Below are 17,341 nucleotides of genomic sequence, written 5' to 3'. Positions count from 1 at the left end.
TCATATAGGTTTAATATGATCAGCTCTCTTTTTTTGTGTCTTCCTCTGAGGGATCAGTGGAAGGCTATTTGATGTTCTAAATTTTCTGTGGAATGATTTGATGTTGAGAAGAATACACGGGAAAGGTAATTTTACTCTACTTTTTCAGTTACTTCTTGTTGATGTATGTACAGGTCTAAACTCCATTCACTCACGTATCTTATATGCAATATGAAGGGAACTGAGAAATACAATCCTGCAAAAAATTACAGAGTCATCTTGAGGATGCGGATTTGATTTGCTCCTTGTGGTCATCACCTTGATCCCACTCATCCGAGTTTCTAAAATTCGCCGTGGATTTGTCATCACCTTGATCCGACTCATCCGAGTTACTAAAATTCGCCAGGGATTTGTGAGACAAATAGGAATCGAATATTCGCTGGCCCGGTGACAACAGCAGCTTCGGATCATACCTCCTTTTCCTTTGAACAAACATATCCCATTTGGGACCAAAGTGCTTCATCCAATCTCCATGGCTTGTATAATGAGGTAAGTACTGCTTATAGCCTATCCCAAGCTGGTCACAGAAACGCAGTATCTCTTTGTTCTGCTCCTCCAAGTACTCTGTTCCATTCACCGCGGACCGCAACAGCCCTACGGAGTAGAAGATGTCCTCGTCGGGTATCACCGCAGATGTTCTCTCATCCCACCTGCATCCAATGATTTGTAGTAACCAGTTTTGCAAAACCCAGTTAACGAGCTAATTTGGTCGGCATAATTAAAGCACCAGCCAATTCTTAATCCATTTCGATAGAAAATGGTTAAAAGCGGTAAAACCTTGTTCGAACCATAAAAAAATACATCACTAAAAACTATACATGTTTTACATAACACATATATATATATGTAGATATATAGGCATACTTGATCTTGTTCATGGGGTAGATTAGAACTGGACCAATGGACCCCTTGTTCTTGAGAATGTGCTTAAAAACTCCTTGATCGAATTCTATAATCCGAGACCTGGGAATGAAGATGCTGAGCCATGGGTGGGGGACATCCCATAGACCCATCGGCCGGAGCTTCAACTCGTCTTTGCGTACTCTGTTGAGGAAATGCGGGTAGGCGACATCGTTCTGAAGTGCGAGCCCTGGCAAGAATCTCAACTCTTGTAGAATGGACTCCAGTTCCTATACAAATAAGTAAGATCAAACTGCTAATCAAATGATTAGATCGAACATAATGGTTATTGTACGACAAGGTTCAACTTTATGGGTCTGTTTGACTGGGCTCAAGCTCGTAGAGTGCAGCTATTTGGAAAAGCATTATTAATTTTTTATTTTCCGTGCACAGCCTTTTGCAGCAAATATGGAAAGTTTCAAATCAAACTCCTATCTTTTGGGGTTCAATGTTGATCATTACAACTTTCTGACATAGTACATGCAGCAAGAATCTTATCCGTCGAATGCACGGTTTTTGTCTTTCGTTGTAGAGGAGCTATTCTAGAAGCTTTGATTGGCACGCCTTAATAGTCTAATATTTTATTGCCACAATGAAAGCATCAAAGCTTTATTTGTTAGCCAGTTGTCTAACTGTTGTTTCCTACTGTAGAAAGGGCAACTCCAAAAGCGTGTGCTAGCGTAATGTTGTTTATGGCTAGGACATTAGTATTTCCTTGCATTATATTGGATGGTTATTAGTAATCACTTAAATGAAAGAAATTAAAAAATCACTTCATTAATTGTTCTGCTCTTTGTTATTGTGGATATGGAATCAATTAAGCATAAGTACAAGACATTAACTTACCTGATCTACCTGAGAAGCCATGCCATGGTCATAATACTTGGCTCCTTCCAAGCAGTATAGCACACCATGCTGAGATGATAATCTAGTTATCCTCTCAAGAACCTCCCTTGAGAAAAATGAAGACCTCCAATTGTTCTTTAGATTGTGGCCAAGTAATACCGACCCTTCCACGTAGTTAAACCTCTCTTTTCTATCCAGTGAAATCAAACGCTCTTGATCCGATGTAAATATCGCAACATCGGTGTATATAAGCCGCACCCACCTCACCTACAACATTAATCTATAATGATTAAGATAAGATAAGATGATTCATGCATATATAGTGATCATCCTCTCTACTCTTTTGGCTATATATAACTCGAATTTTACAAACTACCATTTGAGGTGCATTCTCTAACGCAATCCGAGCCCTTGTGATGATTCCAAATTGGCCCAGGCCACCTAGAACAGCAAAAAATAGGTCCGGTTCGTTGTTCTCCGAACACGTTACACTCTCGCCAGTCCCTGTTTCACAGTAATATAGGGTGAGAGCACATCTCAATCTAATTGGAATACTATCATATGCTTATGCAAATTAACTAATGTTAATACCACTAATTCGACCTTATACATACTTTATATGTCACACTAAAATCAACTTTAAAATACATGTCACACTTATTTTCAAGTACGTGTTTGTGTATATATATTGTCCAGGGATATATGCGATCTCTCTCTCTCTCTCTCTCTCATTTATGAATTTTTTCATTATATGTCTTAAGAAAACTTGAAATCTGCATTGTTCTAGATGAAAATCTCGTACATATTCGTCAATAAATCTTTCTATATATCAAACTGCAGGTTATTCTGAACGTACCTTTCTCTCTACTGGTAGATTTCACTCCGCACAAACCTTAAAGTACTTGAGAGTAAAATCCGAGAATCAAAAAACAGGTGGCTCTTTAAAACCAATCTACCAATTTTTTTTTTTTTAACATTATATAAATTCACCCATATTATATATGGGACTGAGATTTATATCCTAACATCGATTATGCTCAACACATAAGTGTTTTAATCACACAACATATTATAGATAGCATATTATTACTGTTATATATATATATATATATATATATATATATATATATATATATATATATATATATATATAAAGCCAAGAATAAAAAAAATATCAATGTGTAGTATGTATATAAATACGTTATAAGTAACTGTTATATATATATATATATATATATAACGTGCGTACCGGCAATAACGTCCAATTCATAGACGTTAGATATCTGCGGGCCATGCATGAACGCTTGGCCACTAATCCCTGCGTTCGAGAGAGTCCCGCCAACGGTCAGATACAAGTAATCCGTCCACGACCGCGGCGCCAGCCCGAATCTCAAAGTCTCACTCAGCACGTCGACCCACAGCTGCTCCCCCCCAACGTCCACGTAACGCCCCGACACTTGAACACTAACCCTCGCCTCATGACCACCACCTCCTCCTCCTCCTCCTCCTCCTCTCATGGATGACATGTCCACCACCACACCACGTGGCGCGAGGGCCTGGCCTCGGACGGAGTGCCCCTGGCCGCGCGGCGCGATCGTGAAGGGCCGGCGCGACGCGTAGGAGAAGCGGACCAGCGCGGCGATGTCGCGGGGGCACGAAGGGTGGAGGACGGCGGAGGGGGCTGGTGCACGGGTGAGCCGGCCAAAGTCGGTGGAGACTGCGTCGAGCGCCAGGGGATCGACCCGAATTCGGGCCGACAGGTCCAGAGTCTGCAGATCTTGGGACAGTGTTCTCGGCCAGGGGTTGTCATGGCCTATTATGGAGATTAGGCTGGTGACCATAAACACTACTATGAGGAAGGATGAGATAGAGCTTGTTCTAAGAGAGGAAATGAACATGTTATAGATCTAGAGAGAGAGAGAGAGAGAGAAGTGTAATTAAAAGAGTGAAGTAGGATGGATGGGTATATGGTTCATGGTTGGGAGTGTATATATACTAGTAGTGATGTTATTTGTTGGTTAGGCAAATGCTAGCTAGTGTGGTACCTCACAAAGAAATAGTAACATGTTTTCTAGAATTATAGCTCCAAGTTAGATAAGATAAATAAAAATTCAGATTTGCACATTATGTGCTGAGGAACATGTATGAACTTTTAAGAGTGATGCTAGTTCAATTATCCAAGTCATATATATTAAATGATACATCAACAATATATAAAGTCTCACCAACTGTATTTAGTGCAGTTGCCTAAGAATTTAATAGACGGCTAAGCCAGTTTTTAGATAGCTTGCTATCTCTCTCTCTCATAAAACAATATAATGTAAAGGCTCATTTTGAAAACTTCTTGCAGTATTCTATTAATTGTTTACTTTGTTTCCTATTGTTTACTCTATAAATGTTGTTATTATTATTATTATTATTTAAAGGGCATTAATTAAGGAGAGCAATAATTAATATATATGGTAAGGAGATCTTTAGGGCTGAAGAGGAAATCCAAGTTGCTGGTTAGTGGGGTGTTGTGTTTTGTTTCCTTTTGTCTTGTGGTCTCAAAGACAAGATTGAGGTGGTTAATTAAACCTTCATAAATAAGGACAAGACAATATATAATTATGTTTTACATGCAACTTTTTTTTCTTTGCGCGTTAAAATAATTATATATGCTTAAGCCATCAGAAAATAATATTTTAATATAATTTTTACGTCGTTTGTTACTTAAAAATAACTATATATGCCTAAAAAGGATGTTGTGCTGGTGCTATTAATTAATAGAATCAGTTTTGTTGCGATGGAATTGGATTCATTAATGAAACAGGCTAAATACAACAATTCGGAGCAAGATCGTGGGAATGAGTTCAAAGCTTTTGTTTTTTTATTTATATTGAGAGATTATAAGTAGAATATATTCAAATTATAATTATCTATTTAAAAAATAAATATTTTTATTAGATTACTGTTATCTCTACACCCAAAAGTAGGCGTAAATCTTACACATATATGCATCCATCGGAATATCAAATTAATCACACTAGTCTTATATCATTCCTTTTTCTTTTGTTTTTTAAACATTAAAGATGTGAAAAAAAATACTTTCAACTTTTATAAGATCGGTGAAGTATATATAATGCAGACGAACAATCTGTTGGAGGTTAGGATTTTTAGGTGCTTAAAGTATTACACCAAGAGACGTCAAGTTTGGAACGCTCAACAGTGTTACCTCCAGCGTAGGAAACCCTAGAATTTTTAAATAAGCTATTGGGCTCCAGAGATATGGGCCTTAATACGCTTTCACTTATTGGGCTTGTATGTGAACATATTATTTGGATTATATTATAACAAAATATCCAATAATAATAATATATCCAACACAATCTACTTTCGAATGTACAACTAACATTTCTCTTTTTATCAATAACTATGTTAGATTGATCTTAGGGAGTACTAGTAATTAGCAGCACTTTAATTACCACATTTAGAAAAATTTGTTAGCCGCGCGACATGATGACAAAGTGATTAGCTAGCTAGCTAATGGAAATGTAGAATGAATCTAGTGATGTAACCTAAACGGATCTTGCCCCATGTGCATAACTATTTAGTGGTCACATAAGAAATTAATTAAGATATATGTGACATTTACAGGGAGCCATTTCCCGTAAGCTACATACGCGTAGGAGCCTGCCTATTTAATTGGTCCCTCTCCCGCATCATGTCGAAAATAATTCGAAATTTTGTTAGCATAGGGGCCTCTCCATATATATACCCACTACCACACATATGACGACGACACTTTTCTCGTCCTCAAATGCATTAAAATCTTTTATTCTTTTCCCATCAGATCTGCAGGTTTCATTGGTCTGTGTAGTCGCACTCCATTCGGAAAACTATATTATCATGTCCCAAACTTACTTTTATAATTGCAAATTACCCTTCAGAGATCTTAGTCACCTGGGCTGGAGCTTCGAGATGCATTAAAATTTAGAAAAAAAATTTTCTATCACTATCCTTCTAAATAGGTCTAATATATATCATAAATATTTGAAGTTAGAATATCATAGATAATCTTCTAAAAGAGAGAGAGCTTTTAAAAGTAACCTTTACACTGACTTACCGTCAATTTTAAATAAACGGCAAATATAATTCCAACTTTACCCGGCCCTATTGTTATTACTATATCTTAAAATATTTATTTGGCTATAAAATTATTTATAATTTTGTAAACACGCTTTTAAGTTTATAAATAACCATCATTTAGAGATTAATTTTTGTCAATTAAAAAAATATATGATTGTAACAAGTTAAGCTTAAAAAAATAAAAAATAATTTTTAAAAAAAAACAAAAAATTCTTTAAAGTATCAACTGACTCGTTACAATAAGGTTAAGCATGCAGTTTATTCAAAATATAACCTAAATATATATGTAGGATGTAAACTGAGTTATTTGAACGAACACAAATTTATATGCTTTGGTATCTCGAATTAAAAAAAAAATCACTTTATTTCAAAAGAAAAAATTGCATAAGTTTTAATTTCATACAACCAAAAAAGTTCTACTTATTGCTCTAAGTTTTCTATCTTAATTTTTCATATATATAGAGTTGAGCTGGAATGCTATCAGTAGCAAACGGGCTCCGTTGTCATCCATTTGTTTTCGATGATGAAGCTTTCAAATCGACAATCGGCACCGTTGAACATGATCTATATCACTTGAAGTATTTAAAAATTAAATTTCAAATCTTGTCGACATCATTTACCTAATGATCAAAGGGTTTCAAAATTAGTAATTTTAATGGTTGATATGAAGGGTTTTCTCGTTTAACGGTGTAAAGCTATCCAAATCAATTGAATTTTGGTTAGAAAATTTTTTAAACTATTTAGAACAAGATCTATACTCTTGATCATGATTACAAAATTTCTATCATCACTTTTTAGAGGATATTCATTTTCAGCCATTCATTTTTACGCCCACTTGATGGGCAAGAAAACAATATCGGAAAAGTATGAAATTTGCTTTCTAAATACTTCAAGTGGTATAGATCATTTTCAACGGTGCCGATCGTCGATTTGGAGGCTCCATCATCGAAAACAAATGAATGGCAACGGAGCCCATTTGCTATCGATAGTATTCCAGCTCAACTCTCTCTATATATATATATATAATCCAACTATGGTGCTTGTAAAAGCACCAACTACTTGTATTTTATTTTACAAACCACACAGTAACAAATTAAATGATGTATTTTAATTACTCTGTATTTTAATATTTTTAAATAAATGTCATCATGCTAAAATACTTTTGTAAAGGATTTTAAAAGATACGGGCAAAATGAACATTTCGACCATATTTAGAATAATCTAAATACTGTAGCATTCTATAAAGAGTCGGAAAGTAAGAGTAAGAGTATATTTGAAAGATTGTAAGTACATATAGGGGTATTTATGGTATAATCAAATTTATTGGGGCATATATGATATTTTTGAAGATTAGAGGGGCATGAATGAAATTGACCCTAAAATCTATTTTATTTGATACAAAAGGTTAGTAAGAGTAAATAAAAATATTAAACAGTTAGAGGTACATCAGAGGAAAATTATAAACGGCCAAGAAAAAGGACTAACTTGAACTTACTCACACTTTAGCTTTATATTAGGTTGAAAAAAAATTCTAGCTCTTACAAATTTAAGCTCCTTTTCAATTCCCATGGCCCTTTTTCTTTTCTTTTTGTTTTTCCCCCTTTAATTTGTGAGTACATATATATCCAATAGTACGAAGTGTTCAAGCTAGAGGTCGATCATGTGATGGATGGTTCATCATTTTTACATATTTTACGTTTCTCACTATATAATCTTTTTCACGATTATTTATCTTTTGGAATTTGGCTAAAACTACTCAAAAGGACGTGTGTGTGTTTTTGGAATTTGGCTAAAACTACTCAAAGGACGTGTGTGTGTGTAGAACTAGGCTGGAATACTATTAATAGCACCAATAACTTGGTGCTATTAAGTTTTCTACCCCTGTATTAAAAATTGGGCGGTCAGGATGATGTGGCCCTCTAGANGGACTAACTTGAAAAGAATTAATGGTGCTAAATTAAATTACTTGAACATACTCACACTTTAGCTTTATATTAGGTTGAAAAAAAATTCTAGCTCTTAATTTGTGAGTACATATATATCCAATTGTACGAAGTGTTCAAGCTAGAGGTCGATCATGTGATGGATGGTTCACCATTTTTACATATTTTACGCTTCTCACTATATAATCTTTTTCACAGATTATTTATCTTTTGAAATTTGGCTAAAACTACTCAAAGGATGTGTGTGTGTGTGTGTATATATATATATATATATATATATATATATGATCTTTTATCGACCGTCTCTAGAGCAAGTGATGAAGGACTTGGTGGTTGGTATCCGAGATTCAAGTTCGAATTCTAGTTGATTCACATTTTCAGCTAAATTTATTTCTAAATAAAATAAACGAAGCGGCACTACAACAGAATTAGGTTATAGGGACACATGTTTGGGACACTTTTGATTAAGTGTCCCATTTATGGTAAAACTTAAAAAAACATCTACTAATGCCTAAATATAAAGTCAAATCCAACCAAAAATAAAAGATTACTCTACTCAACCCACCACACCCAGTCTATTTGGCCCGATTACAAATAGAAAAGAAAAAAAAAGAAAAATCAATTATCATATTTTCTTCTCTCTTTACTCAATCCACTGAAATTCTAGACGAAGAGTCTTTCCTGTTGTCCTCCTCCGCCACCGCAGCCAATGAGATAGAATTTCGACGGTTGCTAAATACTTAAATAAGTGTTGGTAAATTAGCAGCACTCTTTTAGGTTATAGCAACACTCTTTAATTGTCACTATATGCCTAGCGACCCCACATATAGCAACACTTTTTAAAAGTGTCGGTAATTTTAGCTAATAGCACTTTTTTGACATGTACCTATATTTAAAAGTGTCGCTATAAACCATTTTTGTTGTAGTGCGGGTAACGTGCTACCTATCTCTCTCAAAAAAGGAAAAAAAAAAAAAAACCTTCTTTTTCTATTTTTGTGAATAAGCAGTTAAGCACTAGAGAAAAGACCAAAGCTTTGTTAATGGATTTCGAAAAGGGTCGCAAACCCTACCGAGCACGCGGACATACTATTAATGCGTCATCGATCGAAGACAAAGGTGACGATTCAAAAGTAATATTGATTTGGACGTGTGAAAAGATTATTATTTAGTGACTGAACTTAACCAGATTCATTAAATCTAACAATCCCATGTAGGAACCTGCGCCTACATGGTCAAATTTGTCACGAGCATTTCACATGCTATGTACTTGTGCAGGGTCCAATCCCTACCTAACTCTAGGGTGGCCCCAAGAACAAGTTGTACATGTAGGGGCCTGGCCAATTTTTAGCCCAAAACTCGGAGGCGAGTCCGTTTACGGCTGGTGACCACTGCTCTTTTGGTATCTAATTGCGACCCCTCCCCCACCCAAAAAAACATGTCTCTGAAAAGCCAATCCAACGTGACAGGTGTTTACAGTACTACTTTTCTAGTGGATAAAAGAGAAAGATAAAAATGCTAGTTGTACGCCCCATCGGGGTGTACAAATTATATCCCACCTATCCAATCGGTGGGGTGTCAATTGTGCCTGATCGTTAACACCCCACCCCACCTAGTGGATGTGTGGAGTATGAAACATTCTAAAATACAATGGGTATATTGATCATGTGGCGTAACAAATCAATCAAAATTTTTTTTTTAAAGATATATGTCTCATCATGATTATAAAAAAATATTTTTATTGTATTTTTGTTTGAAAAAAAGAAAAATGATTAGCTTGTTATTGATGATGTGGTGCAAATAGTGCAGAATTCCTCGTGGAGTATAGAATATTGTACATCTCTCATGGACTGTACATATAGCATTGTTAAAAAAAAAAAAAATTAATTGTCTATATATCTTTCAAAATTTCAAAAATATTTTATTTATTCTTATTTTAATTTTAGGGGTATATTTGAAATAAGTTGGAACGTAAAAACGACATTTTTAATATTAGCCTTCTAAGAGGCGTAAATCAGAAAGTCGAAAACTTTTCGGAGATATATAATCAATTGCTCAAAAAAAACAATACTGTACTTGATTTGCGAATATGTGTAAGGATCAGTTGATCGAGTCAAGTAGCTGTGTACTAGCTAGTAATTGTGTCTAATATTATAGTAACATGTGAGGTTTCTAGTATATGCTAGTGAAGCTACCTGCACGATGCGCCGGATCATTTTCGTAGAAAAAAATAATAAATAAAACTAAAAATTAATACAAAAAGTTAAAGAGTAAAAAAGAATACAAATAAAGGAAACTTAAGAAGAAGCAACATTTGCTACAGTAAAAACATAAAAATAAAAATATAAGAAGAGAAAAATAAGAATAATAAAATTATATTTATAATAGCAGTAAAAATTGAGAATTAAAATATCATATATCTTATCGCTAGAGCCACAAATTGCAACTAATTAAAGTTTGAGGACTAAAACATCATGTGCCTTATATATAGTTTGAGTAAAAAAATATAACACATTAAAAATTCGAGAACTAAAATATCACACATCTTATTGTTTGGAACCAAAAGCGTAATTTACCCTTTTTATATTTTAATTTTATTTTATACGAAAATAAAGCTCTATACAATATGTTAAATCTTCTTATAAATTTTAGAATGTCTAATTGTTAAAATTAAAAATCGAACAATTATATTTTGAATATTCTAAAAAAATTTAGATGTGAAATTGAATGATATTTTAACTTCAAAATTTAAATCCGTCGTTTAGCTTATAGATTTAATTAATATGTTTCACGTGATTGTCGCAACTAAATTTATTAAAATAAATATTAACTTAAACTCTATCAATCTCTTTTTTTCTTATTTATTGTATAATTTATATCTAAGTGATCAATATTATAAAATCAATATTTATCTTTAATACATATAATCTACACTATTTAAAAATTATATATAAAAAATTATGTATTTAAATTTTTATAATGAAAAAGGGGAGAATTGAATTGGATTTTAAAATAAATCTAATTTCTTTCATCTTAATTAATGGACAGTGGGGAGAGGAAAAAATTAAAATAAAAAAAAAAATTGGCCCGGTCCACCACCACTCCCACCTTGGGCCCCACACCCACCCCGACACCACCTCCGGCTCCCCCTCCAGCTCTCCTTCCTCGCCACGTGGCAAAACAAAACAAAAACTAAGGATTCATATATCTAATAATCTAATATATATTTTGTGTCCATACATCTATAAATGAAGGTCTAAATTTAAATTTCCTTTTTATGCTACAAACAACTTTTTTTTTTTTTTTTTTTAATTTCTAAAATGAAACTTGTGACTCAAAACCTTCCACGCATGCATTGATGCACATACTATCCTTTTACAACTCGAAAGGCGGAGGATGCACGAGCTTCGTTTGGTGAATGCGCGAGCGAGGATCAGACCCCAAAACATTACAATTAAATTAAGGGTGATCTGATCGAGTAACCGCCACTAAATCAGATAATTTTTTACCAAAGCCAGCTCCATTCAAGCCAAACCAACTGCATTAATTAACCCGGCCCCAATTAAGTTAAACCTGATCATAATTAAAAAGCGACCCAAATAAGGTTTGGAATTGCATATCGCGATGATGAAAAAATATTCTATTTATTTTCATGTGTGATATTACATTTCGCATATCGTGATGAGTCAGATACGATATATTTTCTATTGTCCCATCAGAGAACGTAGAAATATATTTCTATATATTTGCATTCAAATTTTATTTTATTTAGTAGTGTCAGATATTTCTCAATAGCAAACTAAACATAAGTACAACTACGTGGTGCGCACTTACATAATTTTATATTGAGAAACTCCATCCGGGCGAAACCAATTACTAATTAACCGGATTACACACGTGGGTTTGTAGCTGCAACCTTCGACATGAGCAAAGTTTTTCCCGGAAAATGCATGGCACGTGTGCGAGTCTACGAACCTCTATGGAGCGTTTAAAGCTAGAGAGAGAGAGAGAGACAGAGACAGAGAGAGAGAGAAGGGTGTAGCCATGTGTGGTGGGTCCCACGACCCACAAACTCGGCGACACCTGCGTTAATTGCCCCATTTAAACAAGCGATCGATGGTGTCGTGACCGTGGAACGGCGATGAACGATTAATGATGGGTTCGATGGACATTGCGTGGGGGGGAATGCATGCGTGCATGCATGCATGCAATGTGCATGGTCGATCCCGGCTACGTACGACGGGTCTCGTACGTGCAACCAACTGCAATGTTATCGTCACCATGCATGGGGGACACGAAAAGGGCAAAGAGCATGCATGATGCCATGCATATTCCCCATGAGGCCTCTATGACGTACTCTTATCTTGTCGACAACAAAAAAAGGGCCATGAGAATGCATGAATTAACGAAGGGGCCGAATTAACATTTAGAGAACCGAGAGTTACTATATATGTCCTTTTTAAACGCAAGTTTGTCGGAAAGCGCCTCAAAACAGTATGATAAGCCATATGATATATGTAGTTTCATTCTAATCTGAATGTTTTCTGTTCAAATCTTAAAACCATATTGTGCGGCAAATTCAGGGGGCGCCTAATGAGTCCTTTTCGGTCTTTGGAAATTGTACACGTAGACACATGCTCGTTCGCACATGCGCACAAACAAACATGTACACACACAAACACACATGTATGCTCATTCGCACACACCCCCCCTTGCGTACATGCAATGGTAAACCACTTACCACGCACTCATTTACATACATACTACATACAATTAGAATTACCTTGAGTAACTGTAAAACAATAAAACACTTTGCTTTAACAATATCACATTATGTATATATGTCGATGTGTCACAGGTTGTTGTTGATATTGCTCTCACAAACTTACAAAGAAATTAATTGTATAAATTAACGTAACAAAAAGAAGATTGAAGAGTAAAATGAAAATTCTCAACATAGTTACTACATAATCTATTGCATTAATATATCATTCCACCTAGCTACTTGAAATTCTTGTAATTACTGAATTACCATTTAAAGGAAAACATCTAAAGATCTTATCAAAATTGATACTCATCCCAGCCTAGTGTAACTGCTCAAAGAGGTACATTTTGGTGACACAGGGAGACTACCATATATCAAATCGAAGCTCTCTATTTCTAAAGGAGCACCATATACTGATATACATCAGAAACTTCAATTATTGCATGATCCATTTTCTCTGCCTATTCATATAGCTAGGTACCACAGATTTGACCTCTTCTTATTAAATGATACTTTGAAAGGCAATTACATGTGTGTGTGTGTGTGTGTGTGTGTTTTTGTATGCACGCGTGCATGTGCATTTAAGTTGACAAAGTTCGATAGTAATTACATCATGATTGAAAAAAGAAAAATCGTTACTAGTCCCATTAGCTAGGATGCGGACAACGGAACTTGTTAGTTAATTTGTTGCTTCATGAAAATTAGGTAAGCGCAATGCTGGCGAGAGATAATATTTCAGTTATTTCTAAGAATATTTTTTTTTAATACGTATAATTTTATAAATATATGAAAATATATAGCAATACACGAAATTGAAAATACACTCTTACAAATCAGATACAATATTTCACACTAAGAAACACACTTATTTAAGAAGTTTTATAAAATTAATTAAAATTAAAATTATATAAAATATTACCAAATTAAAATGGTAAAAGAATACAAAATAGCACGCTACCAAAAAAAAATCTGCAACAACTATTTTTATTTATAAAAAATAAGTCAACTAGATATATAACTACTTTTTTATATTGTATTTATAAAATTTTATTATAAAAATAGAAATTTAGTATTTTTGTATCTAGACTTTTTTATATATTATAGGTTACAGTTATTATGTTAGATTTTANTTATGCTACAAACAACTTTTTTTTCTTTTTTTTTAATTTCTAAAATGAAACTTGTGACTCAAAACCTTCCACGCATGCATTGATGCACATACTATCCTTTTACAACTCGAAAGGCGGAGGATGCACGAGCTTCGTTTGGTGAATGCGCGAGCGAGGATCAGACCCCAAAACATTACAATTAAATTAAGGGTGATCTGATCGAGTAACCGCCACTAAATCAGATAATTTTTTACAAAAGCTAGCTCCATTCAAGCCAAACCAACTGCATTAATTAACCCAGCCCCAATTAAGTTAAACCTGATCATAATTAAAAAGCGACCCAAATAAGGTTTGGAATTGCATATATATCGCGATGATGAAAAAATATCCTATTTATTTTCATGTGTGATATTACATTCCGCATATCGCGATGAGTCAGATACGATATATTTTCTATTGTCCCATCAGAGAACGTAGAAATATATTTCTATATATTTGCATTCAAACTTTATTTTGTTTAGTATTGCCAGATATTCCTCAATATCAAACTAAACATAAGTACAACTACGTGGTGCGCACTTACATAATTTTATATTGAGAAACTCCATCCGGGCGAAACCAATTACTAATTAACCGGATTACACACGTGGGTTTGTAGCTGCAACCTTCGACATGAGCAAAGTTTTTCCCGGAAAATGCATGGCACGTGTGCGAGTCTACGAACCTCTATGGAGCGTTTAAAGCTAGAGAGAGAGAGAGAGAGAGAGAGAGAGACAGAGACAGAGAGAGAGAAGGGTGTAGCCATGTGTGGTGGGTCCCACGACCCACAAACTCGGCGACACCTGCGTTAATTGCCCCATTTAAACAAGCGATCGATCGATGGTGTCGTGACCGTGGAACGGCGATGAACGATTAATGATGGGTTCGATGGACATTGCATGGGGGGGAATGCATGCGTGCATGCATGCATGCAATGTGCATGGTCGATCCCGGCTACGTACGACGGGTCTGGTACGTGCAACCAACTGCAATGTTATCGTCACCATGCATGGGGGACACGAAAAGGGCAAAGAGCATGCATGATGCCATGCATATTCCCCATGAGGCCTCTATGACTCTTATCTTGTCGACAACAAAAAAAAGGGCCATGAGAATGCGTGGATTAACGAAGGGGCCGAATTAACTTTAGAGGACCAAGAGTTACTATATACATGTCCTTTTTAAAAGCAAGTTTGTCGGAAAGCGCCTCAAGCCAGTACTATGATAAGCCATATGATATATGTGTAGTTTCATTCTAATCTGAATGTTTTCTGTTCAAATCTTAAAACCATTTTGTGCGGCAAATTCAGGGAGCGCCTAATGAGTCCTTTTCGGTCTTTGGAAATTGTACATGTAGACACATGCTCGTTCGCACATGCGCACAAACAAACATGTACACACACAAACACACATGTATGCTCTTTCGCACACACCCCCCCTAGCGTACATGCAATATATATAACTACTTTTTTATATTGTATTTATAAAATTTTATTATAAAAATAGAAATTTAGTATTTTTGTATCTAGACTTTTTTATATATTATAGGTTACAGTTATTATGTTAGATTTTATTTTTATCATATTAATTATTAAAAATTAATTTTTTTGTTTATGCAATAATTTTTAGACGTAGTATAAAAAATATAAAAAAAAAATTAATGGGAGAAAGAGAGGAGTGGAGAAAGTGGGTCGCCCCACCAATGCTTGGAGAGCTCGTTGTACCGTTTATGAATTTCGGATTCATATATTATATATATAAAGATAATTTTATTATAAAAACAAAAAATTAAGTAATTTTTGTATCTAGGCATTTTATATATTATATATTATATTTACCAAATTAGATTTTAATTTTGTTACATGTAACGAATTTTTAGATATTGTGTAAGCAAAAAAATAGGTGCATATATATATAGAGAGAGAGAGAGAGAAAGAGAGAGAGAGTCTAGCTATAGTGCTTGTAAAAGCACCAAGCACTTGGTGCTTGTAAGTTTTTTACCGTTAGATCTACTATTCTGATCATTTTCAACTGTTAGATTATACTATTCAACCAACCACCCACTCAACCCTAGGGGGCCCATATCATCCTAACCGCATATCTCTTAATCCAATAGCTAAAAATCTACAAGTACCCAATAACTTGGTACTTTTAAAAGCATAGGAGCTCAATTATATATATATATATATAGAGTGCGTCTGGGGTGCTTTCAGAAGCACGGAGCGCTCCGTGCTTCCACTTTGTTTTCGATGTTGGGACTTTCAAATCGACGATCGGCTCCGTTAGACTTGATCTAGAGTATTTGAAGTATCTAGAAAATAAATTTTGCGATTTTTCGATATCATTTGCCTAGTGATCGAAGTGGCTCAAAATCAACGGCTGAAAATAAAAATCTCACAAAATATGATGATATGACATTAAAATTTTAGATCAAAGTTATTGATCTTGTTTTATATGGTATAAAGAATTTTCTATCAAAATTTCACGTGATTTGGATATTTCTACACCGTTAAACTTGCAACCGGCTCACCACGGCCGTTAAAATTATTGATTTTGAGCCCCTTCGATCACTAGGCAAATGATATCGAAAAATCGCAAAATTTAATTTCTTGGTACTTTAAATACTCTAGATCAACTCTAACGGAGCCGATCGTCGATTCGAAAGTCCGAACATCGAAAACAAAGTGGAAGCACGGGAATGGCCTCCGTGATTCCGAAAGCATACCAGCCCACTCTATATATAATATATATATATATATATATTATATATATAGTTATATATAATATATATATTTTTTTTTTTTTTTTTTTTTTATATATATAGTTGATCTTAGGATACTTTTACAAGTATAATCCCAGTTTGCATTTTTTTAGGCCATATGGATCTAACTTTTGATTAAAATAGCCCTTGATTAAACACTATTCCACCTGACCACACCTTGCCCATCATTCAACTCACTATGTCATCAAGGGCTAAAAACACACAAGTATCACTTGGGTTGATACTTGTAAAAGTACTTCTAGCTACTCTATATATATATATATATATATTATTATATATATATATATATATATATAATTATATATATATTATATATATTGTCCGGCTATTATAATCTCTTATAGTGACATGCCCTCGTACTTCATAAGTTTGGTTTCGATTGCATGAGAGGTTCCGAATCGATTATGGCATACCGTAAACTTATCTAAGAGCATTTTAAAAACTTCTAGAAATCAATTTCATAATTTTTCGACATCATTTACCTTACGAATCAAAAGGCCTCACTCAAAATGCTAATTATTATAACGGGGCCGGTATGAGGTTCTTATAGTTTAAACGTTGTAAAGACATTCGGAATAGGTTTGAATGTTTTTGATAGAAAATTCTATTCCTACTAGAATAAGATTCAATAACTCCGATCTTATAAATTGAAGAATCCGGATAATCCATTTTTAGGACGTCGTTCGATTTGACGTTCATTTTATGCCGTTTGGTAGACTTTATTATGATTTCGAAAAATTATAAAATTTATTTTTTAGAAGTTTCAAATATTCTAGATCATATTTAACGGAGT

General features: G+C 34.4%; 1 protein-coding gene across 1 annotated transcript; it reads right to left on the bottom strand.

Annotated features, from left to right (window-relative positions):
• Positions 247-3,626, bottom strand: LOC109722131 (cytokinin dehydrogenase 6-like). Its single transcript, XM_020250017.1, has 5 exons — positions 3,035-3,626; positions 2,162-2,289; positions 1,786-2,052; positions 904-1,169; positions 247-689 (listed from the first exon to the last, which is right to left on the bottom strand). Exons 1-5 carry the CDS (start codon positions 3,624-3,626, stop codon positions 254-256), a joined length of 1,689 nt encoding a protein of 562 aa, XP_020105606.1. The 3' UTR covers positions 247-253.

Source organism: Ananas comosus, linkage group 16, assembly GCF_001540865.1.
Source record: "Ananas comosus cultivar F153 linkage group 16, ASM154086v1, whole genome shotgun sequence".
In the NCBI taxonomy this organism is placed as follows: domain Eukaryota; kingdom Viridiplantae; phylum Streptophyta; class Magnoliopsida; order Poales; family Bromeliaceae; genus Ananas; species Ananas comosus.
The sequence above is the reverse complement of the archived record's forward strand: the minus strand, read 5'-3'. Positions and strand labels throughout refer to the sequence as shown.

Coding starts and splice junctions, on each gene's coding strand:
- LOC109722131 (XM_020250017.1), bottom strand. CDS start 3,626: ATGGTCACCAGCCTAATCTCCATAATAGGCCATGACAACCCCTGGCCG. Junction 2,053..2,161: donor TAGAGAATGCACCTCAAATG/GTAGTTTGTAAA, acceptor TTAATGTTGTAG/GTGAGGTGGGTGCGGCTTAT. Junction 1,170..1,785: donor TGGCTTCTCAGGTAGATCAG/GTAAGTTAATGT, acceptor TTATTTGTATAG/GAACTGGAGTCCATTCTACA.